The sequence below is a fragment of the Rhipicephalus microplus genome, unplaced genomic scaffold, assembly GCF_043290135.1.
Source record: "Rhipicephalus microplus isolate Deutch F79 unplaced genomic scaffold, USDA_Rmic scaffold_32, whole genome shotgun sequence".
Classification (NCBI taxonomy): Eukaryota; Metazoa; Arthropoda; class Arachnida; order Ixodida; family Ixodidae; genus Rhipicephalus; species Rhipicephalus microplus.
In genome coordinates, this window is record NW_027464605.1 from 3297805 (window position 1) to 3323555 (window position 25751).

At 44.9% G+C, this 25751-nt stretch overlaps 1 protein-coding gene across 2 annotated transcripts in view; it reads left to right on the plus strand.

Annotated features, from left to right (window-relative positions):
- Positions 1-16698, plus strand: part of LOC119172823 (Thioredoxin-like) — a 61041-nt gene extending 44343 nt beyond the window's left edge. For both annotated transcript variants that reach the window (XM_075884439.1, XM_075884438.1), the window contains exons 5-8: positions 2328-2421; positions 4588-4666; positions 7430-7534; positions 16465-16698. In XM_075884439.1, the coding sequence (XP_075740554.1) occupies positions 2328-2421; positions 4588-4666; positions 7430-7534; positions 16465-16494 (308 nt within the window). In that variant the 3' untranslated portion in view covers positions 16495-16698. The remainder of the gene's footprint in view (positions 1-2327; positions 2422-4587; positions 4667-7429; positions 7535-16464) is intronic.
- The last annotated feature ends 9053 nt before the right edge of the window (positions 16699-25751 follow it).

Here is a 25751-nt window from a genome sequence, read left to right on the forward strand (position 1 = left end):
CAAAACTCATTGAAAAATGCCACGACATCAAGATTGCCCTGAAGGCAGCCTTGAGGCAAGTTTCGGCGAATTGTGTTTAGGGGGCAGACTGGTCTTAGACGTTTTCTTTTATTGCTTCAGTGATCTTGATCAAACTGCACAGAGTTACGAAGTTTTTTCTGCTGATTTCACATTAAATTAGTTTTCCTGTTACCCATCTTGTTCCTGAGATAACTTAAGTTCACCCCCTATTGTTTAAGACCACCATAGAAAAAAAGTGCTTAATTTAAAGTGATATTTATGACATGCTAACATAGACGAATGACTATAGATTGAAAGTACCTATGCAGGAGTTTTTTGTTTGTTTTTAGGCCTTTTTTGGTTATTTTAACAGTAAAATGAACTATCCATTTCAAAAAGCAGTTGGAATTGTGTTTCAATTTTGATGAGTAATTAAATAAAAAGGCTTGTGCTCTAAATTCTGCTCCCATACTTGCATTCTACACACATACAGGTTTTCATTGCAAAAATAAATATTGCTGTATGAGGCCTAGCTGCAGAGATATTGAGGCCTCTAAACTGAACAGTTGTAAATTTACTTTTCTGAGAAAAATGTAAAAAAATTAAAACACACAGCTTCTTCAAAAAGTAAAAACCATGGTGTGCATGTTTTGCAATGCTCATAAAGGTGCTCATAAATTTGTAGCTGAGCTTCTAACACACGTGCCGGCATATTATAAAGAACCCTCAAAGTAGTTTCTCCTTTTTTTCCAGGTGCTGCATGTTAACAGCACCAAGAATCCGGACAGTTAGAATGACATTACAAAAAAATTACCGTTTCCTGGTGTGGGAAAAATTGCCAGAGAAATAGAAAAATACTTGCAGAAACCAAATATGTCAATTTTGTCACTGTTTGGTCCCAAACACCAGTCTGCCCCCTTAAGGGGGAGGTGCAGCACCCCTGCAGCTGTTCCCACTTTAAACATGAAAAAATCATGGTAGTTGACGACAGTTGGTATATGGCAGTTCCAATTAAAGGGTATCGAATGGCAGCATTTTTATATTTTTTTATTTCTTTAACTACATACAAGGTTTTGCAGAAATGTGTCAATTTTTTTTTCTTATATTCTGAGTGGTTTTCGTTTTACAGCAAATTTTTTTTAATTTGCTTTGACAGCACTGCATTTGTCCACCGTATTCAAAATTCTGTGTGCTGTTTTTCCAAAAGTGCTTAGTAGTCTTCCTGCCATTTCACTTTTATAAATTGCAGCACAATGGCTGAACCGACTTTGGTCCTATTGTTTTGTCGCAATTCATGGGCGGTGCTGCATAAAAACACAGTCTTCGAGTTTTTGTTTAGACCCAAGTTCCTTAATTACTCGCCTTGTGGTAGCTTGTGCAGTGTAGTGTGGTCACTTGCATACGACGCTGAGCTGAAATCTACTGAGCTGAGCTGAAAACTGCTGAGCTGCTGAAAAAAAAAATGCTCTGACATTGCCTCTGGATGTGACGCCTGGAAGACATAGAAAGTAATCTTCGCATTCTAGCATTTCCCATCGCTGTGCCAGGCTTCATTAAAGGATTTTATTCCCTCATGAATGGAGTGCCACGAAAATTTCTTAGAATCTTCAATTATGAGCAAAGTTAGAGATAGGTAGCACGCTGTGACTGCTTGCTCTCTTCTCTCGTCCAATGAGCGTGCCGGAAGCTAAGCAGGCAGAAACAGCATGGGGTAAGGAAGTTATGTCACAAGCGCATTATGACCGTGAGCACTTTCATTGCTTTCTTTTTTCTTCTGACGCACAGCTTACCTTCATCACGGGAGCATGCCCGAGCATGTGGCAGCATCCCACAGTGGCCACAGTAACAATGCTCGAATCGGCCATGGCCTTGAATTTAGTTTTATGGTGTGGTCATTTTGGGTATGCGGCATCATTTGTAGAAATAAAAAAAAATGGTTTCTATTGGACCTTGAGAATTAATTGTAAATTCTAGGTAATGTGCTATGCTATAGTGTTTGGCTCGTGTGTCCTTCGTCCCTTCGACTACCAATGTGCAGCGTCTTCTGACCATGTTGAAAAAGTGTAGCAGAGCCCCACAGAAAACTTCAGTAATTTGTGATGTAATTGAAGATCCTATAATCTGGCGATTAGATCTGGTTGTGACAAGTGTGTGCATTGACTCTTCTTGTTCAGCCACACATTTGAAAAATCGTAAAAACTGAAACCTTAAGGAAGCAAGGCAGTACTTGTTCGTACGATTGCCGCTTTGTTGCGCTTTGAAGAGGGAAAGGATGGCAGCGGCATTATATAGACTGAATATGGTCTGTATCGTGTGATTTCTTGCAGCCCAGGGTCCCAAAACCGTGAAGTTGTTCATCAACCAGCCCACGACTCTGGGATTTGACGATGCAACTGGAATGGAGCCTGTGCAGACACTTGTGTGAGTTGGCATGATACTTGCATTGCATGAGGATAAAGCTGTAGTTTGCTGGTGTTGTTGCTTCAATGGCAGTTTTATATATATATATATATATATATATATATATATATATATATATATATATATATATATATATATATATATATATATATATATATATATATATATATATATATATATATATATATATATAGATAGATAGATAGATAGATAGATAGATAGATAGATAGATAGATAGATAGATAGATAGATAGATAGATAGAGAGAGAGAGAGAGAGAGAGAAACCTCGTTCTTACGTTGCGGCCAGGAATGTGACCCAACTACGCACAAAGTGGTAGTACACTCTAGCCACCATATACCAGCTGGCATCGCCTAGCGTGTATCGACACCACTGACAATAAATTGAATGTAATGCCCCATAAAACGTTGCCTTATGTACCCACTATAAAGCCTCTGGTTTCTTTTTGTCTAAGTTCTGATTCTTGCTCTCATATGCTTTCTCTCACATACGACCATCTGATATCACATGGTGGCAATGCAAAGCAGCTAATTTGAAACTACTATTTAGATGGTCCAGAACAGACAGTGGCTGCCTTTACAGCACAGCAGACAAATATGTGTGTCTGCTTTCCATGATACACGAGTACACGTCTCTGTCATTATTAGCTACTATGCACAAACTGACACCATTACACTGAGAAGCGTAATTGCTGCATGGAGCCTATCTTATCTGGCTAGCTGTGTGCAGCGCATAGCCCGACAGTTCATGCCCGAATGGAAACGTTGGAAGTGTATGTCTCGATGTAAAGCTAAGCTTTGATACAACAAACATCAGTATAACTAAACTCTCGGTGTAACAAAGTACAGTGCATAACTTTTTATGAGTGGACGTCTGTAGAATGCCATGTACTTATATTTAGCTTGGATGTGTTTACACGGGATTTTTATGGTAGGAAGTTTCATTGTTCCGTGATACTGAGGTGGGCAAAACAGTTCAGTGTTCGCCATGCACTACCCCGATAACGAAAACGGAGAGGGAAGCTTTCCACATGGTGCATGGGGTGGTTCAAGCTGTTCGGTCCATAGGTCATCGTTTTCTCGCTGGGCAACGAGACTGAACAATGCTAGACCAATCGTGACAATGTTCTATAGCGCCAAAGGCCTGTGTTCCGGCACATCCTCTTCAACATGGTTTTCAGAGTTCCATTGAACTTCTCGAAAAGCTCATTTGCTATGGCGGGGGGGGGGGGGGGGGGGAAGGAGGCATTCAAATAAGCTCGATGGCAAGAAGACGGCCCACCTCTCCTGTAGGTTCCACTGTAAAACTTGTTTCTAGGTCACTTACTGAGGAACAAGTTTCTGCCTATGTGATCAGAAACTTGTTCCTGGGTGAGTGACCTCTTAGGTGAAATGATTCAAAAGAAAATCTCAATCAGTCCTTCTACTACATGCACAGCATCAATTGCGGATAGAGCACTGGCAATCGCATTGTGAGCTTTCTGCATTTCTTGCACGAAGCTCGCATCATTGGGTTCTTGCCGCATATGTTCACATTGTGTTGGCCACGGGACGGGCCAGTATACGATTGAATCACCGTACCGCCTGACAAAAAAAAAAAAAAAACAAATAACTGTGTCATTTTTTGTCAAGTATCAGATCGCAGCAGACATTTGTTGTGGACAGCTGCTTATTTCTGTTTCATCACTATGCCAGTCGAACATGCTGGACTCTGCAGTAGTTTCGAAGTGCTCCTTGATGTGGCCACCGCAGGTCATCAGATAGCCGTGCGAGAGTACCAATCATTTCTGATTTGGCAAATGGAAATAAATGACTTTGTGGTGGGCACTTCACGCAATATTCGCTCTGGCACTGTATTTATTATTTCATCTTCATTATCAGCTTTAACTTGTTTTTGGTTCATATGAATTCAGAATGATACGAATATTTTCTGTGCTTCCTTTGAATTCGTATGATCGATATTCTACTGTATATTGCAAATGATCGGCGAAGTTCGCCACATGTTTCAAGATATTACAGAGCTCGTGCTCTGCGATCCAGGGTCTGAAAGAAGCTGTCTAGCTGGACTTGCGAATGTTTAATGTTCTGATGACTAAACATGGCTACCAAGTGTGGATTTGTGATGCCGGCTTGTTGATTGCATGCAGGCTCAACGGCAAGGAAGTTGAAGAGGGAGCAGTCACGCCTCTCCGTTTCGTGAAGTTCCAGAATGTGCAGAACCTGCAGGTATGTTATCTATTACATTATATCAGTGCATCAATTGAACTGCATAGTTGAAAAAAATGGCCTTTGCAACTTCTTTGTATGCAAGGGTTTTGCAATTGCAGTATAATCCCATTGGTACGGTTTCCGAAGTATCATTTAAAAAAAAATTGTAGGAGCCAGAAACTCTGAAGTGGTTCGAGTGCGCCAATTGCAGCATTTTGCTACGATTTCATATGCCTGCTCCTTGCTGCGCACATTCGAGTGTAGCTTGCCCCAACTGTGCCAAAGTTCACTTGTCCGCCTGTTTGCATGACATTGGACCGTTTAAGGCCCAAAATTATCTGTGTTGTTACCAATCAACAATAAAAGAAATCAGTTTCATTGCAAGTGTGAAGCAATGATCATGATAGCAACAAATTGCAATGTTATACGAAGTAAGGCTGGCAGCTCATTTTTTAGGATCCGATCTTACGCAACTGTGCAAAATGCTTTTTTAAAAGAGTACAGCCACTCCAGGAACACTCCTCGCACATTCTCTTAGCATCGAGAATGCAGTGCGCAAAAGGGTGTACGAGCTGCCCCCTAAACAAAAGAAAAATAAATAGTATCACTCCTCCTACCTAACCTATGGCGTCTTTTCACAGATGCCACAGTTATTTCCCGACCGTGTCAGTTGTATGGGGCTCATACCCACTCATCGCACCTTCACGGCATATTTCGGTGAAAAATTTGTGAGTGTCTGGCATCGCTAAGGCCATCATTTCGACAGACGGACTCGTATCGCTCATGGCTGCTTTTAATAAATGCATCCGCCCCTTTCATGTTTGGATTGATCACTGACTCCACCCCCTTCTAATGGCTGTTTACATTGTGCCAGTTTCATTTTAGAATACAATTTTCCTCTGAATCTGGAATGCCGAGCCGAAAGTCCTCTAAATTGATTGGAAAACGTCACTTTGTGCTCGCACCTGTAGCAATTATTGAGTACGATGGAGCATCATCCACAGTGTGTTGTGGCGATTGTTTAATGTGTTCTATACGCAAGTAATTTCAAACAGTATATGCTCGCTTGCAACGAGTGAGTTTACTTCATCTGATTTTTCGAATAGGTTTTTATTTCTCGAAATGACCTAATGACACCTGTTGTGTTGCAGAAACAGTATGTAATATGCATACTTTGTAACTAAAGCATTTAGCTGTCCTTGTCACTAATGCTTAACTTTTGTACATCATGCACATCTTGCGCGGCAAAGCGAAAGCATAACATGACACTTTGATGCTTAGAACCTGATTAATGGCTGCTCTCTGAATGTAAGCCTTGTCTCCCTGTTTGCATCGTAGCAGCATTTCCAAAACAGTGCATTGGCGAAACAGGACAGCCTGTTAATGTTAGATTACACAGTCATTGTGCAGACACAGCAAAGAAATTATCGAGAGCAGTGACACATCATTTTAATGTAGCAGAGCACAACTTCGACCATCTCGAACTCTACATACTCCCTTCAAACTTATGATCCGCAAGAGACTGAAAATATGCGGATTCGTACCTTACTCACAAGTTCAATACACTCCAGCCAGTAGGCATAACCGTTTATAGAGGGGCTCTTGAATCAATTCTGTGCGGTGCGTACACAGAGAAAACCAATGCGAGTTTGGCCCTCTGTCTAGGAATTTTAAACCTGCCATTGCTAGCTTCTGATAACTGTGGTTCAGAGATATGTGTACATCCTCAGATCTCCGCTGCTTTCTTATCCTTCTTTTATTCACGAAACACCTGTGTGCCTTTCTCTCATACAGTTTGTCACAGCAGCACCCACCTCCACGCTCTATCACACTCGCATATCCTCTGTTTCTCTCTACCCCTTCTTTGTTAGAATGACGGAGAAGGTACGAAGCGCAGATATGCTAGCATTAACGAAATCAGTCCTGTAATAGCCTTGAGAAAGACAAGTGCGCTTGTTGAAACGCCAACTCGACACAACCCCTGTTTACGGACTTTTTAGATGTAAAGCAGCTCTTTGACTAGCCTGTGTAATGCTGTCTCTCCATCCGTGACGCGCTCTCCTGCCCGCAAGTGTTGGGGCGGTGCCAAGTAGGTCACGCCTTCCCTCGCAGCGTTCACGTTGACGTCGCTCTCTTCCTAGTCTGTGGCCGCTTGCTGTGTGTCACATCTCTCGCTTCGCCCTCTCCACCGCTCGCAACGTTCGAGCGCACATCGAGTGGAAGCACTCTTTCGGCTCGTTTTGTTTGTCGTCATTAAACTTACACGAAACCCAACCCGCATACCGTGTCTTTGCGTTTCAAAGAAACGTGTACTCGAGTTAAAGGCTACACCGAGTTTCGCTTTTAACCGTTCTTCCAGCACCCGCGTCGGCGTCCGTTTCAGGCGAGTCAACGGCATGCGCACCGCTGCTGTTTCGCATCCCATTATGGTTCCCTTCTGGGAGATGGTCTATACTTTTTTTCATCACAAGGAGAGAAAAGAGAGAGAAATAAGGGTGTCAAGAACAAAGAAAAAGATACAAAAAAAAGAATAAAGAGGCAAAGAAAATTGGAAAGGAAGAAAGACTTTAAGAGATTTGTTGAGTGAACAGGAAGGAAGAGTTTCTGGCCTCATTTGTCCTGGTATACAGACAGTGCCTGCTACTGTGATGCCACCAGCTCCCTTCTGTTTTACCAGCCTTTGTGGCATTGAGTCAGCGAAGCTGCTTCAATTTTTTTTTTCCCATGTCTATAAAGACCTCATTTCTGCAGCAAAATGAAGCATCGCGTTGTCGCTTTCAGCTCTTTGTCAAGGATAACCAGACGGGAACCGAAACCACGCGCATTAACCAACTGGTGATCTTTGGCAGCCCGATCAGTGCCACGAACATGGGCGACTTCAAGAGGGTAAGTGCAGTTACACTTTTCCACACCGTTGTAATTCGGGCCTGCCATGCTGTGGGTGTTTTGTTCATTTGAAAGAAATAACGTCCATTCTCTTGAATATCTTGCGTCTTGTCTTCGAACCTATGATTGCTTATGATTGTAAGAGTTGTGCACGCCACGCAATACAGCTGATTACAATTAGGTTTTCTGAAATGTAATTGATTACACTGACCATTGATGATTGCTCTTAGCAAGCACTAATTCAATAACAACTTAAATTGAGCACAGTAAAAGCTCGTTAATTTGACACCCGTTAATTCGGATAATTCGGGCGGCTCTATTGGTCCCGGCCCTAGTGCATGTTAATCTATGGGACCAAACCTTCGTTATTTCGTTGGAATTCGGCTCCGCACCGCTTAATTCGGACAAATGCTGACGGCTGCTGCTACACAAAAGTGTGATAAAGCAGCGCTGGCACCACTAAAGTGAAACTGAAACCTGAGTGGCATCGCCATCATCATCAACTAGTGGGGGCGATCGCAGCGTCACCGAACGTCGGCGTCTTCTTTCTTCTCCACTCAGCGCCTCTGACGCCATTTTCCCTTGTGTTGTCGTGTCGGAACCATCTCTTCTTGCGGAGTTCTCTTTTTCTTCCATTGTGACCGTATTTGCATGCCACCACCATCGTGCGCTACAGTGATGGCAACGCCGAAAAAGCGGCAGAACTACGACGCGAAGAACTTGGCGAGTAAAGTGGAAATTTCGGAAGCACTGAAGAACGGCGAATCGCGACAGCAGGTTATGGCCAAGTACAACGTGAAGCGGAGCACGTTGGGAACGTACGTGAAAAATGAACAACAGATTCAACAAGCCTTCGAAAGAGAGAAGTTTCATGCCTCTAGAAAGCGGTTGTGAACCGCAGCTCATCCCCAGCTCGAAGAAGCTTTGCTCCGGTGGATTACTGACTGTCGCAACACGCATCTGCCTTTGAGCGGACCTCTCATCGTGGCGCAAGGTGAGAAGTACGCTGCAATGATGAACATTGAATTGTTCAAAGCGTCAGAAGGGTGGTTTGCGAGGTTTCGAGAGAGACAGGAACTTGTCTTCAGGAGTGTGTGCGGCGAAAAGGCCAGTGTTAACGAAAGCGTGACCACCGAGTGGAGAAATGTGAAGCTGCTGGAGCACATCGCCGCATATGAACCACGTGACGTGTTCAATGCAGATGAAACTGCTCTATTTTTCAGAGCTCTGCCCGACAAGACGGTGACTTTCAAAGGGGATGCGTGCATTGGTGGCAAGAAGTGCAAAGGATAACTGTGCTTCTTGCCGCCAATATGACTGGCACGTTGTCCGAGTCGGAGCAGCTGAGGCCGCAACCTTCCACATTCAAGCAATAGCGCCGGACCAACGCAAGTGCACTAATCCCTTCGGAGAATGTAGGCAATGGGTCATCATCGATTTCCATATTGCCGTCGCTTTGGCTCGTGGTTGGCACAACGTCTGCAATGTACCGTATTTACTCGATTCTACCGCGCCCTCGACTGTAACGCGCACCCGATTTCTGCGACGAAAAAAAAAGTAGGACATCGATTGTAACGCGCACCCATTTTCAGCGACGGGAGAGAAAAAAAAGTCCGTAGGAGTCAACTTTTGCACATTGAGAACAAGTATTTGGGTTTTAATGCACTGAAGTTTCAAAAGATAAAACACAGTCAAACAGCTAGCCCTCTAGCTAAAACTGTGACCACTACGGTGGCGTTACGAGTCGTGTAATAGGTCAGTCCTCGTCGCTGTCGGACAACTCCTTATCACTGTCAACAGCCCAAAGCATCTCATCCTCGGTACCGTCCATGGCATTCAAGATGCCACATTTCTTGAATGCCTTGATCACCATGGCTGATGGTATTGCACACCTCGCGTCCTTCACCCACGCAGTGAAGTCTTGCAGAGAGGCGCGCTTCAGCCTGTTGCTTGGCGTGAAATCATGTCGTTCATCGATCAGCCAGTCGGTGTAAAGCGCCCGCATCTTGTCCTTCAACGGCTTGTTCAGGCAGACATCCAGCGGTTGAAGTTGTGACGTCATGCTGCCAGGTATGACTACAAGGTCCGTATTGCACGCGGCGAGCTTGTTTTTGATCCGCTGGTCGAGATGGCACCTGAACGCGTCGAGCAAGAGCATCGCTCACAGGCCCAAACTGGCGCCAGGTCGCTTCCGCCAGACGTGGTGGATCCAATCGGCGACCAGGTTCGTCGTCATCCAACCTTTCTCGTTGGCTCGCACGATCACACCACTTGGGAAAACGACTCCTTTCGGGAGCTTTTTCCGCTTAAATAGCTTGTGCCCATCTGACGTGCAACAGAGCATTGCCGTCACCCTAGTTTTTTCGTGGCCCGATGTCAGCACGCGAACTTGTTTCGCCCCCTTCTTCTCGACGGTTGTGGTACCAGGCATGTCGAAGTACAGAGGCGTCTGATCGGCATTCCCGATTTGCCCAAGCAGGTAGCCATTGTTGTGCCGCAAGTTGAGGACGAACCTCTGAAAACTGAGAAGTTTTTCTTCGTACTCCTCCGGCAACTTTTGGCATATGCCCGTTCGCCTTCAGAGTAAAAATCCTTTCCTTTTCATAAAGTTACTTAGCCAGCACCTGCTCGCTTTGAACTGGCTCTGCGTTAGCCCTTTTTCCAAGGCTAACTGCATAGCCCGCACTTGGAGCAGTTCTGTCATCACGGGCCGCTGTGCCGCTCGCTGTTCAAGCACATACTCGGCGAGCAGCTCTTCAGTTTTCAGAAACCGACCCTGCTGCGGTCCACTGAAGTCTTTACGTGAAGCTTTGCAGTCGCCAATCTTCTGCTTCTGTTTCCGCCAGTCCCGCACGCACGTTTCAGGAACTCCGAATGACCGCGATGCGGCCCGATTTCTGTCCGTTTCTGCACACGCGATTACTTTTTTTTTAAAAGCAGCATCGTGGTGCACTCGTCGAGTCTTCGGAGTCGGCCCTTCCATGCCGTCGATGTAAATGCACTACGATACGACGAACTCCTCGGCACACGTACGAAGTGCCGCACATGGTAAACGTATTGGCAGAAATGGCCGACGCGCCATGCCAACGCCTCCTCTAGAAAGATGCCCGGGGAATGGCTCGCGCTCCCAGCAGAGTTGGCCTGCCTTCAGTTTTAAACAAGCTCCACGCGGTGGCGCTCGCGACCGACACTATCATCACGGCGACGGGCGATACCAGCTAAGCGTTTTTCATCTGCAGCCCATAGGGGCGCGTAAGTCGAGAGTTGTTTGAGACCTGCAACTGTGCACCATTGTTTTGGAGGCTATGCAAAGTGTTGCGTTGTTGCACCGTCTGCCACAAGTGACGCTAGCGACCGAGAACATTTTCAAAATGAAGGAGGGAAAGGGTGTGGCAACTGTTTTTTTTTCTCATGCGGCAGGCATCTTCCTAGAGAAGGCGTGGGGCATGCCGACGCACATAAGGGGCGGCCATTTTTGAAGTGTCGATGGCAATAGAATGACCGTATTCATTTTTTTTTTTTGTTTCGTACTTGATTCTAACGCGCATGCGATTTATGAATTCGCTTAACCGTAAAAAAGGTGCACGTTAGATTCGAGTAATTACGGTAATCCTCATCCTGTAATTGGGTCATGATGGGGACATCATCGTCCGCACTGACGAACTTGTCGAATGTCGATCCGTCGATAGCACCTGGGAAATCTGCCAGCTCGTTCCAAACTTCGGCGGAAACACCTGCGGTGTCTTCAGTGCTGTCAGAATTCGGGGTGTCATCACCAGGCATGCGGAAGCCGGCATGCCTAAAGCAGTTCTGGATCGTCTCCTTCTTTACATCTGCCCACTGTCTACTCAATATAGAAATAGCTCCGAGCAAGTCGATCTTAAGCTCCCTGCCGACACGAAGGTTCTGCAGCAGTCTCTCCACCAGGCGCTTCCGATAGCCGGCTTTCGTTGCGCGTAAAACGCCTTGATCCAGTGGTTGCAGTACGGACGTAGTGTTCGGGGGCAAAAAACGCAGCTCGATGTTGCTGAAGGTCGTACTGCAGTGGTGCGATGAACAATTGTCCACGAGCAGGCACACCTTGCGATTTTCGCCTACCAAATCATCATTCCACGACGATAGCCATCTGCTGAAAAGCTCCCCGGTCATGCACGCTTTTGAGTTTGCTCGGTGGGTAACTGGAAGCAACAGCGCATTTCGAAAACACAGTGGTGCCGTGCTTTTCCCGATAAGTAGAGGTCGAAGCTTTTTCGATCCGTCTAAATTAGCTGCCAACAGCACGGACACGAGCTTTGTTTGCCTTGCCGCCGCTTGTCTTGTCGCCACGACAGACAAGTGTCTTGTTTGGCAACATTTGCCAAAATAGAGCGGTTTCATCCGCATTGAAGATATCTTGGGCTCTATATCTTGCTGCGATATCTTGCCAGTTTTCCTCGAGCCATTTTTTTACGCTGTCCAGGTCCGCCGCTCTGCTTTCACCTGCAACAGCTTTGCCAACGATATCGTGCCGTTCTTTGAACCGTTGAAGCCAGCCTGAACCGCCTTGGAAATCATTCCTGCCAAGCAGAAAAGCAAGGTCCTTGGCTTTCTGATCGATCATAGGGCCGGACACCGGGATGTTTCGCGACCGAACGTCCACAAACCACTTGTAAACGGCCGCTTCAACATCTTCGTACACAGCAGCGCGCACACGTCGGGCGCCACGGGCACCTGGCCTTTTGTCCGACTTGGCCCTGATGTCTGCCTTGTTCTTCAGGATAGTACTCAAGTAGCTCCTTGGAATTTTGTACGTGGCGGCGATGTCGGACTTCTTTTCACCGCGCTCAACCCGATTGATGATTTCGAGTTTCGCGGCGAACGGCAAATTTTGCCTCTTTGCGCAAGCCATGATGACAGCGCGCCAATACAGTTCACAGAGCACCAACAGGCAACACCCCAGACCACGCTGAATCAGCAGCAGCAGGCACACAAGCATAAAGAAAGAAAAAATGGTGCTCACTTCTAGTGCCTCCGCGCGCCTCCGAGAAAGCACGACGGCCTCTGATTGGCTGTAAGCGCAGCGAGCGGGCCAGGATCATTTCTTGGAGGGGGTGCTCACCCGCGCACAACCGGGTCTAACCAACTTTTTCTAGGGTGGCGCCGGCAGTTTTCTCCGCCACCGCGAGGGAAAGCCAACTTGCTGGGGCACTTTTTAGGCACATGGAGTTTGATATATCAGTTGTCATTGCTATTTTCGTTCGATAAAACAGTAACTTTTGCTATATATTCTCAATGTAAACTTACCGTGTTTAGGAATTGTTCGATATATGGGATAACTTGATATAAACGGGTTCAATATAGTCGGGCTCGACTGTAAGAGACAAATGGTTATAGCAGACACCAGTGTGCCTAAAGTAAAATATGGGTTGATAAGAAAGTGTATACATGGTACCCTCCTTATATTAGGCGAGAATTACTGCCCAGAGCATGCCTCTGCTAAAAGGGTTCAACTGTATTACTTTTTTGTTACTTTCCATTGTTCATAGACATTTACCTTTCAAAATTTTTATTGGTCATCTCCCTTTTATTTGTACTGGCACAAGCACTTCTAAACGGGTATTGACGCCTAATTTTCTATCATGATCTGTGTTACGCAGGTTAGTCCTTGTGCATTCACAATAACCTGGCGAAGTTTCAGTGCATTTGGTCAACTTATAATTCATTAAAAGCACGTGAGCAACCCGAGAGTCGGACAACAGTGGCACAGTCACAAGCTGTGACATCATAGTTTTTTTTTATAAATGCACTATAGGAAACTCCGGCGTCATTGTTCATGGGAGCTGCAACTGGCGTGGGAGTGATGGGTGGTACATGGATTTGTGCCCTTTTGGCTTCATCTAGCCTGGAACCGCTTTGTTGCAAAATGAACATGGGCAAATGTTCAGCAGTTGAACTTCATCATCTTCACCTTTCAGGCTCACTAACTCAAATTGGTTCTCGAAGCTCCCAATGATCGATTCTTTTATTCAAAACAAAAGTGATAGCACAAGAACAAACAAGGCCACAAGTGTGTTTGAAGCCGCAAGCACCAAGTTTAGGCAAATCTGTGCACTACCACCCATCATTTCCACGGTGGCTCAACGACTGCAGCGCCGCAGTTCCCTCTAGTTAATTTTGGGAAACTCTGTGCATGACGGAACAAGCAGCCGGCTGTGCGAGCATCTGCATTCTCGCAAAGGATATTGGTCTGTGGTCGGTGCTGCAAGAAATTGAGATATTTATAGCTTTCTTCTTCCTGCACTGAAACTGACTTATTTGCAGCAGCTGAAATATTATTAGAAGACAGCAGCTCAGCTGCTTGCTGCATGTGAGGTTGCAAGCACCACGGCAAATTGGCAACCGCCGGCGGTGGGCGGGATTTCTCGCCGGCAAACTCAAGTGCCTGTTTTGCACCAATATAATTTCTACAGCCCTCTTTTCACACATGTACAGTCAAATCTCGTTATAGTGAACCTCAAATGGCCGACCTTTTTTCTTGTATATTAACGACTTTTGAAAATTCCTCTCCAAATGTTCATTGGTTTAATGTAGGAATGTATGACTTCTATGAATTTCAGAATACCGAATATTTAAGGTTAATGTATCAAATTTTATTTTCCTTATATCTTCACAACACTTTATAATATTTCCTGTATAGCTATTACGAACCTAAAGCAAGCAATTACCGTATTTACTCGCATAATCCTCGCACTTTTTTTTGGCGGAAAACCGGTGCAAAGTTGGGGGGGGCGAGAATTACGCGGGGAAAACTTTCTATGAAAACGTACAAAGCGAAAAACAAAACGAAGTGGCCACAAATCGGTATTATCACACCAGCAACTAACACCAAGCTTTGAGAAGTACTCATTAAAACCTACCTCAACAATAAAAGCACAGGTTCAACACAAGGCAAGATTTATTTCAGGCACAAAAAGTGCGAGCAAATAGTTGAGAATTAGAATATCATACGCAAAGCTTGTGGGCGTAGCGGTAGCGTTGGTCGTTCAACAGAAGCCCTCAACAGGTAAGCGTAAGACGTCAGTATTGGGCTGATGGCTATTAAACAGAATCATGCGCAGTTCCCTTCTGAAAAAATAAAGTTTACTATCAATCCCAGTTTTAGGCACACGGCAGGCCGAACGCGTCTTGGTGGCTTTCAGCTGCTGTCACCAGTAGGGAACACAAAACTTGTAGACTCCAAAGGGCCTTCCGGTGGCCCTGTTGCCATTGCTTAGTGCATGATCTATCACTTGCAACTTAAAAGCAGCCGTGTAGCTTCAGTATCACTCCATAACGCGACAATAGTACCGACGCAACGTATAAAACACGCCGCAATGCGCACTTGCCACTTTGGCTTGGCTTGGATGGGATTGAATCTCCGTGCAATAGTAGTACCCTTGGTGCTTAGGAGATTGCGCCAGACGGTGCGTGCTAACATCATCAGTGGTTGTTATGAGCAGACGACATTATTGCGGCAGTTTTTGGGGTTGCGATAATTACTCGAGGGAAAAAGAAATTGTATTTTTGTTAGGCGATGGGGGGGGTGCGAGAATTATTCGAGTGCGAGGATTGCGCGAGTAAATACGGTAGTATGGGCTGAGGATTTTAAGTCTCACAACTTTTTTTTTGTCCAATAAAATGTCTCATACGCACTTTCTTCTGGTGTTATTTCTATTCTGCAGTTAAAGGGGAGCAAAATGAGCCATTAATGGCTCAGAACCATAAAAGTTTTAATATCATAAAAAGTTTGTCCAAAACAGAACTATATTTTACACATTGTCTTGGCATAAAATGAAAACTGTGCAACTTACTAGAAATATAATTGCATATTTGAAATCAGCATAAAAGCTTATATATGTGAAAAAAATTTCATTTCCTTAGGCTACAGACTAACAAAACTTATTTTTTGAATAGTATCTCTTCTGAAATGCGACTGTGCTTAGGCCACCAGTTTGAGCTTTCACTTTTACATAAGCAATCAACTAACACTGCTTGGTGCTGCATAATCAATTGTGGGAATTTTATATGGCACATCTGGATGTGAAACTGAAAACTGTTGACATTTGAAATAATTGAGAAGTCATGGAAATTGGTAATGTGGTACAGAAAGTAATCTAGTCTACTACTTAATGTTCTACTGCTAATGCAAACTAATTTATATAGAGATGTATCCCATTGGTTATGATGTTGTGCTGGCAGGCCTGAGGTTTCACGTTTTTAATTTATTTCTGCGTAAGCTGTAACTGGCTCATTCCAGTAACTGTTCTTGTTGTCGTTATTGCTGTTTGGCATCATGTGTGTAGTTGCAAAAAAGGCACTTGCCCCCCTCAAGCCTCACCAGCAGTTGCCCTCACCCAAGTTACACCAGTGTCGTCTCCTTCTCCCAGACCCAATGCAACACTGGTTTGCAGCCCCTAACACTATCCCTGAAACTTATAAACAAAGAATCAAAGAATTTGAGTTACAATCTGCACAGAACGAGAGCACTTTTATACGGGAGTTGACTATTACGACTCTCTGCTCGTTATGTGCTCCAGAGAATGATGACCCTTCCGACACGTGCTGCTGTGCAAGGTGTTGTGTGTAGCTGTTATATGGACAAGGTCATACACTCAAACAGTGGGGTGCTTGGTTGCCAATAAAACCGCCTGGTATATACGCATCATTACGATTGAAGGACGGTGCATTGCCACGTCATTTGCTACTGTGCCTAGTTGTAGGCATTCTTTATGTCGCATGTAAAAGTGTTTTACTGACTCGTGTTTTCATTCATATCGTCAAGGAATAGTTTTGGCATTGGGTTCATAAACAGTGTTGGGTCTATTTGTAGTTTTAGGCTGCATGCCCTTTCCAACATAATTTTGAGATCCCAAAGCACATCTGACAGCTTTTCAATATTTTTTTTTTTTCAGGTGGCTGGAAAGAAAGGAGAAAGTCATTAGGGAATAAGAAGAGCATGCCTTACACAGGAGTGGCCTTGTGATCTACTGTTTTTTTTTTTTTTAGTAGGCAATTTTCAAGGGGCTCGAAATTGTTAACCAGAGCAAGATATTCAGGCATGGCATCAACTCGGGGAAGGGTGCCACAGAAACTCAATCTGATGCTGTTGTACATTTGAGGCTAAAATAAAGCATTTTTCAGGCCTATGGTTTACTTTTATTTACTAGGTGTGGGGCAGCATAAACTTTGTCACACATTAATCATTTGGCTGACGCTGGCTGCACAGCTTCTCTTAACGATAAGGAGGCCCCGGAGCACATCTTGGCCCTAACTACGGAGCAGTGCAAAACGGTATAGAACTGCGTGCGATATTGTCTTTCTTAATACGATATGAACAAAAATGGAAAGAAATATGCTCAGATGCACGTATTGGAACACCAACCTATGCGGAGTGAGGTGGCTCATGGAAAGATGTGACGGTAGACGAGATAGCGAAGTTTATTGGACATCTCATTTAAAGAGATTATTCACATCATGGGTATCCTCCTATATTTAAGACTTGGAGATGCTTATGGCAAGACAACACAAATTTACAGAGAAAAGTGTACGACTGCACTTGTGTTTCACGAAAAACCATGCAATGCTTCACCGCACTGCACGAGCAACGAAGCAGCATCTCGGTTTTGATTTTCTTTGTCTATGTGAAGGCAAACATTTTGTACAACATCAATTATTTTTATACTGTTCCTAGGTCATTTATCTGCAAAATGTATCTTCCGGATGTTTTTTGTATTGAATATTGTTGCATATATAGTGTTTTTGTTGCACTGTTAACCATCCAATGGCCAAAATGCCACACTTTTTATAGTTTTATTCATTCCAAAATATTTTGTTGCTTTACAACACATATTTCTTTGGAAAGAGCATTTCATTGTGCCAAATTTTGTATGCTGCTGGGGTACTTTTAAAACTGGACAAAGCAAACTTCCCGAGACACATGAAAAATTACCATTTTCGTGTGGTAACGAAAGAGTCAATGTCTCATTCAGGTGTATCTTTTATGTATCACCTTCGCATCGCTTCGCTTGATACTGGCAGGCTGCACATCCGTACTACCCTTGGAATTATGCTGTTAAGTGCCACATTAATATACCACTCTTACTGCGACTGTGTTTACGTGTGCGTAACATCTATGCCGTATGTTGTTTCAGCTTCTTTGTGTTTTGAGAAGGACCTGTGTTAGTGATTACTACCTCTGCACCAAAGTGCCCTGGCTGCTACATCATGCTACATTTCCTCAAAATTTGGCGAGTCTATGCCAAACCTGCACCAAAGGGTGTTTTCCGGCTTTGAGAAACAAGACGCACTACTTACAGTTTCTTTATTGATAGCGATGTCACGGTGGACACTGTGCAACGCAATTCGAGCCAAGCTAAACTGCGAAAAAGCAGCTGTGGCAATACGTTCAATGTCTCATTTCACGGACTATTTATAGGGACCACAAAATCATCCGAAAAGATAAGTTCATGTTGTTTATATGCCCGGTCAGATGACCACAACTTCTGTCGAAGTAGTTTTAGTAGATCCCAGACTTACCAGGCATTTCAGTGCCTAGCCAGCTTGTCCTAAATGCATCCGAAAACTTGCCGCGAGCCCCTTAACCACGTGCAACCACCAGTTGCAAATTTGTATCTCATGATGAGGGCTGCCAATGCCAGCAAAAGGCGGAATCAATAATGGCTGGCGCGCGTGGAGCGTTTACAAAGGAAAACTCGGCTAACAGATAAGTGGATGACTCGTCTGAATCGTTTGGACCTCCCTGCTGCGTGTGCCAGTTAAGAAATAAAATTCTCCGCCAAGAAGCAGCACTTGCTGTCTCGTGGAGCCGATCGTTTCAGTCGTGTGCAGCACATTGAAAACTCAGTTGCCGCTGTTACGGCAAGGGCACTGGCTGTGCTGTACTCTCATTTTTGTCATAAAGGTATTCTTGATGTCTACTTTGTTCCTGATGGCACGTGAACGCTGCAATGACGCTGTTTTCGTTATTGAAGCTGTGTTGCACCAAGAGGCATCCTGAACTGCGGCGCGGCGCCTTTGGGTTCTAGCTCATTAAAAGCGTGCAGTATGCTTACAACTACACCATGCCATGCTCTACCGAGCACGGGATTTTTTCTTGGGGGGTGCAAACCAGTGTTGCATTGCGCCTGGGAGAAGGAGACGACACTGGTGTAACTTGGGTGAGGGCAACTGCTGGTGAGGCTTGAGGGGGGCAAGTGCCTTTTTTGCACCCCCCTGCCGACACCCATGCTACCGAGCAGTTAACTGAAGATGCTCATCATAACTGAATGTTAGCTAATAAATTGTACTGGCATCTTTCCTGCGTTGCTGTCATCCCACTTCTGTGCGGCTCCGGTGCTTATCAGTAAACACGGGGTCACTGTACTGGAATAGTGACCCCTTTTCATTTTCAGTCTTCTTTCCCCCATATCATTTAGGCATTTCGGTAAAGCTCACTTTCGGACATTGCCGTGGTGTAAAGAACGTGCTGATTCAAGCCCGTAAATAGTAGACATAGCAGAGTTGTGGCTTTGAGTAAATGCTATTTTGGCCCTGAAATATGAGAGGACAGTCTGAAAAACTGAGCACCAAAAGGTTCTCGCTTCCAAAATTTCATACGTTCTTCTACATTCGGGGCTTAAGACTGTGCCACGAAAGCATTTGAATTTTTAAGCGTGGCTGCACACTTTGGCTTTGGAAAATTGGCACTTATTTGTACAGTAGGCTCAGTCAACAAATATGGGTCATGCGGAACTGCTGCTTAATTGCAACAACTGTCTCCAGCACGATTCGCTTCATACATAGACCTTGTTGATCTCTCAATAAATGGAGCAGCGGTTCTCAGTAAACGGAACTCCTGTTGCCGCCACGAATGTAGCTTGGACAGTTGGCTGCCTTGACAAAGATAACACGGCTTGTAGAAACGTTGCCTGCAATGGCACGTTCTGTTCACTTTTTTCTCTAATTTACACATAAATTTTAAAGCTCTTCTGTTTTTAGATAAGTGTACTAACACGCGTCTGGCATTTCGTTTCATGGTCTCGACCTGTATTTTCGCTGCGACGCGTCGCAGCAGATTGGTCCAGCCCACTCGGTAACGTTCATGGCATTGCCCCAAGAGTGACGAAGTCCGGTCAGGTCGTTCTATATCCGGAAACTATGGACCAATCAAGTGTTCATACGTTCGTAAGACTTTGTTCAGTGTCCTGCACTATCTGGGCTGCGTAAAGGTGTTTTCCAAAAAGACTCCAGTCGCCTTCAATCAAGCATCTACTGCCCCGCCATGGTGGTCTAGTGACTAAGGTACTCTGCTGCTGACCCACAGGTAGCGGGATCAAATCCCGGCTGCGGCGGCTGCATTTTCGGTGGAGGCGGAAATGTAGGCCTGCGTACTCCAATTTGGGTGCTTTTTAAAGAACCCCTGGTGGTCTAAATTTCCGAAGCCCTCCACTTTGGCGTCTCTCATAATCATATGGTGGTTTCGGTACGTTAAACCCCACAAATCAATCAATCAAGCATCTACCGAGTTTGGTGTGGTATTTTTTTACCAGAAGCAGAAATTTATGTGAGTAGTTTAGTGAAGCATGTTGCCCTATATTGAAAAAATTATCCCAGCCAACAGATGGTGCATCTAGCTGTTCATTGGCAATAGGGAGAGAAAGATTTTTCAAAAATGGCACGTCATTTGTAGAGTTAACAAGATTACGTACGTGCCTGTTTGCATGCACTTCCGTTTGCTCACAACGTTTAAGTTTGCAGGCGACTTCTGGTCTTGTTGGGTTCCTAACGGATCGAACTGTCAATTTCACATTGTGGTTTTCTTACGTAATGTGCCTGGCAACGACATGGCTCAGTGGCAAATCGTGGAGAATCTTTGAGAAATATCCAGATTCAGCTTTTTGTGTCGGCCGTACTAGTTGTATATTGGGTGCTGAAGTGATCATTCGCTTTTATTTATGGAGACATGCTTTGAGAGCATTCAAGGACCTGTTTATCTTTACCCTAAGCATGAATCGCATGGTATCAGGGTGTTAGTGTTTCCATTCAGTAAACAGAATTGTTGAAAATAATTCAATTAGTGTCAGTAGAAGCCCGTCTAGCCTTTGGCCGAAATTCGAATTTAGGAAATTCCAATCCTTAAATTGATTTGCACATAGTTTGTCATGCCGCATTGGTAGAAGCCCTTTAGGCTTTGTCCTGACGTTTGAATTTGGGTCTTTCATTCGGTGAACTCAATTTGACAGAATAAGTCGTGTTGCATTACTAGAAGCTCATTTTGCTTCGTCTCTAGGTTTGATCTCTACATGGTTGATTTTAATGTTATTTCAATCACTGAACCAATTTCTTCTGGAAAATCGATAAGCGCATTTGAAGCACCTATTTGGCTTTGGCTCAAAAGTTTATTGCAGTGCGGCTGTTTCGTTCATTAAAAAAAAATTGCTGCAGACCTTTTCTTGCTACAAACAAGGGTTTCGTCCATTTTCTGTTTTGACACGTTTTGTGATTGCTACTGCAAACTAGTTGACCTTTTAAGTGGCATGTCATGATTACCTTTCGTGAAGTACCTAATTTGGGGTACGTCATTGTAGTATGGCACCGAGACTGTTCGATACTTTCAATTGACATGCTCATTAGAAACGGCTACTGCACTTGTTTATTTGATCTTGACTGGTGAGTTAATATTGGAGTGATTGCTCCACCCATTGAACAGATTTGTTCTGTAAAAATCATTATCGTATGTGATCAATTGGAGTGCTCCTGTGTTTGCAAGGAGTCATGCTTGTACTGGTAATTGCGTTCATTGCCTCAAATGGCCATGGTTAGATTCAGTAACTTAAAATATGTGCATTGACTGTAGTAGCCGATATTGTTTTCATGACCGTATAAGCTTAAATAGACGTTTGCACATTGCTTAAAAAGCTAATAAAAATTTTCTGAACACTGTACTTGTTGAATCTCTGCAGTCCGCGTTTTCCTGCACACATCGACTTTCCTATGCTTTGACTACAATTTCAGAAGTGCGAGCACGTTGGCACGTATTTTTTTTTTTCGTTCTTTCTTTCTAAGCTTGACTGCGGGGTGTACTCAATAGACTGTTTTCTCATGGTTAACACAACAGCGATTCAAATCAATGTGCGTTAAAATTGAGTGTTCTACATTAGATGAAAATGTGCTTTGCTAGGTACAGACTGAATGAAGGTGAGAATAAATATAGAAATTCACCTGCTCAATGAGGCAAGCTAACCTCTATAGACTGCTTTGTTGTTTGTAAACAAACTGGCTCGTGCCGAACGGCCAGCCGACTTCCGGTGGGCCATTTCCGGTAATGCTTATACAATGGTCCGGGCAATGTGTTTGTGGTGTGTTTGAGTTTGCTGCACTGTTATTTCTGGTTCATTTTTTAGGATGTATTTGGTGCCACGCCTAGCAGCCACTTGAAGGGGCTCGATGTAGTTCACGGCAGGTGCTGGTGCGGCCACTGCTGCAGCTAACACGGCTTGCGTGGCCGACGGGCGCCGCACAAAATATCCGCCATGGTGTTCCGATGAGCGCAGCCCCCTCTTCCGTGTTACCTCTGACAGTGGACGCGTCTGCAGGAGAAGCTTGTCAGCGAACTTAATTGGGCCAATTGGTTCTGCATGTCGATGTGGATGCGCTTTGAAGATGCGGACAGAGAATAGACAGCGCACACCTGTGTTTTCTCTTTCCGCGTCTTCAAAGCGCACCCACATCGTTGACATGCAGGAGAAGAGTTGCACGATCCATAGGGAAGTTGTTCAATTCAGCTTTTCGACTAGAACTGAAAACCTTCCTCCTGTCAAACCCCGAACATACTTGTGTTTTCGTCTAAGCACACAACCTCTAGTAAAATGCTTATTTTTGCGCCTGTGTCACGCCGGGCACTCTCGAGATCATCGCCGTTCGGAATTTCTCACCGTCTGAAGTGTTCGTGGGACCGAGAAAATATATAATGTACTGGTTAAGTGATGACATTCACTGGGGCTTGGTCACTCGAACTATTATGGTTTACTCACGAGTAAGCTATTCATGAATTGAAGTTGAACCCACCTAAGACATGTTCACCCCGAAAGCTAAATGAGCTAGAATGCAGGGATATGAACTAGCGACAGAAAGACAGGCGATGATGATCTCTCATGATCAAAACAGAACGTTTTGACTAGCTTATAAAATTAGTTCAGGCTTGCGGACTGCACCCTGGCTTCACAAAGCTGTGCCCGAGTTGCGAGCGCTTCATCGGAATGATTTTATTCACATAAACTATAGGAACACAAGCAGCCGCGGCCAACAACAAACGCTAAAACCACGCAAGAACAAGCTAAACCGGATGTTTCCTGGGGTGGTTTTCTGGTGAACGCACAATGTTGCCAGAGGCCGGCAGGCTGTGGTGGGACCGTCTATAGAGCATTCTACAAGACCACAGCAGTGTCATGCAAATACTACTACTGCAGATATTGTATGCAGCATCAGCTGACTATAGGAAAGAACCATAATTGTACTCAAATCACCAGAGGTCACGTGATGGGCTTAAATCTTCGAGGTCTGTTAATAACGTACGAAGAACGATTATTCCTCTCCCTGGCACATGGCTCTCTTTAGCTTGCGCACATGAATTTTGTTTCCGGCATATTTTCGATTTCTGACAGTGTTATGGATTGCGCAGGTTTAGAATTTCTGGCTTTAACGTAGCCATGGTGGAGTGGGCGATGCAACACGCGTACAGCCAACACCGACTAAATTAGTCGGTGTTGGTACAGCGCATGTGTTGCGCACGCGCGTTGGTTCAATAATGCAGCGAAATGTCTTTGCCAGCGTTCATAACAACCGTGTAGTGGTGTATCCGATGCCGTGCAATAAAATATCATTACTGTTCGTGTAGTGTGAGTGAGCATTTAGGAAAGACGTTGTAAACAGCCTCAAAACAACCGTCCAGAGGTACGTAGAAGCCATCATCGAAAGCGAAGCGAGGTAAGTTGACCCGCGGCAGTTGTCGATGTGTTGTTCTGCGCCGTTGTCAGCACGTAATGTGATCACACCTCTAGTTGATTTGATCGTTAGGTGGATTTCGTGCATAGCAACTGTCGTTCGATTGCAATGTTTGGCCTGCCTCGAACGCTAGCCTTTACGGTGCGGATTCGATACTGGCTGCGGCATAGGCCTCCACACGGAGGGTGGGGGGTGCGTCCCTCCTAGTCATCTAACGCAAAGTCAATAGGAAGGGGGAGGGGGTTGCTGCGACGAACCTTCTCTCTCTTCCCACCCGAAGGGGAACTCGACGCACGCCTATGAGCAACGCCACCGAGACTGAATTTCCTCTAGGTGGTGTTGCTATGAGCCGCGGTCGTCTCACTTGCAATAAAGGTGAGATGGCTATGGGCCCGTGTACTTAGACTTAAGTGCACGGCATAAAATCCCTGGTGGGATGTGCTATGGGCGCAGTTGAGGGCTCTGGAAATTTCGACCACGTGAGATACTTCACCGTGCGTTGCCATCGGACGTCACGGGTGTCTATCTCGCCGCCATCAATATGCAAGCAGCAGGCTTAATTGTGCTTGCGTAATTTCGTCACCAGCGGAGCGCGTGCCTCATAAGCATGGTTTAAGCACGTAAATTCAGCATTTTGTCTTTTTCAAAATTGTTCAACTGTCTTCTTTGGTGTACACGCGGAGGTACTAGCTGTCCTAGCATTATGACAACCGTTTAATTTCACGGGAAAAGGTTGTTCGTGACAGATAAGCTGAGTATAAAAATTTTTATACTCTGCTGATCTATTTTCTTTCTTTTTTTTTTTTTTTTTTTGAGGTCGCAGTTTTATAATGGTCATGCTTCAGTCTAGTTCACAGACCTACTCGTCGTCGTGAGGGCAGTACTTTGTTGCGATTAAAAAGAACGTGACGAGACGATTACGAAAACATTTCAGTTATTATTATTACTTATTAAATTTTAACTATTTTAGAAATTCAGTGTCCAGTTAGTGACTTGAGCGCATGTTTATATTATGTGCTCTAAGATTATGGTAGAAGCGCAGACATTCAGTATCGTTTCACTTTGACGATAGCGCACACAGTCCCTGTACGGTCTTACCAAATCACCGAAAAGAATGATCCACATTATTTAAAGCAGCGCTTATGACAGGACTACGATCGCTAGCTTCAAATCTGAAACCGTACGAACTAGCCCCGCTGTCGGTGTTGCCAGAAGGAGGACACATGTCGCAACGCAAGTATCGCGCGGTGGTGGTGTAGGTCTTGCTGCAAGGGATGCGCGGAAATACGTGAGGTTATGCCAGTGACAATCGTAAAGACCCAGATTTAAAGGAAAATGGTGCCTGATACGTTACGGGTCTATTGGCAAAAGCTTGTTTTCTTTTCCTTAATTACCATGCCTAGTTTCTCCGGAACAGCCGGGCATGCGATCGAGAGGTGGGGGGGGGGGGGGGGGTATTTGTTCAGCTTGATGGAAGTGGGGCGACAGGAAGTGCATGGAGGGTGACAGCAGGGGCGAGAGAGTATGATTTGGAGAAAGCGCGTGTTTTTTAGGGGCGTAGCTCCTTATAGATTGTGCGTCCCCCGTTGTCGTAGTGCGTAACCTGTGGCACCCGCCCTCAGGAACATATCCGCATGTCCACATATTACGAAAAACGTAGCGTGGCGTCGTTAACACTCAGTGTTAACAAGGCGCTGACAGCAGAAATGTGGTACATGATCTCGTTTAGTACTTGGATTGTCCGCTGGGTGGCGGTACTTGTACATGATGAAAATATGATAAAAAGAAGCGGGATGGTGGTACAAGGGTTCACCAGACAGATGGACGGACGCGTAGACAGACAGACAAGCAGACGGATGGACACACGGATGGATGGACGCACGGCCTAAAGCATGGACGGATTGATGGACGCTTCGCCCCACTCATCATCATTCATTCTGTGGATACGCTGTGATTTTGTTTTTCTCATGTACGCTGGTGTTATGGGCGTTGGCAGGGGAATGTAAAACGGGTACGAGGTATGATGACGTAGAGGAGGGCTCCAAAAATTTCGGCCACGTGGTGCTTTAACGTGTATTTACATCGCACAGTTCTCAATCCTCTTGCACTTCACGTTCATCAAAATGGACGGCCATGGCAGGGATCGAAATTGCGACCATTGCTTCAGCAGCCGACCACTGTAACCGCAACACCACCG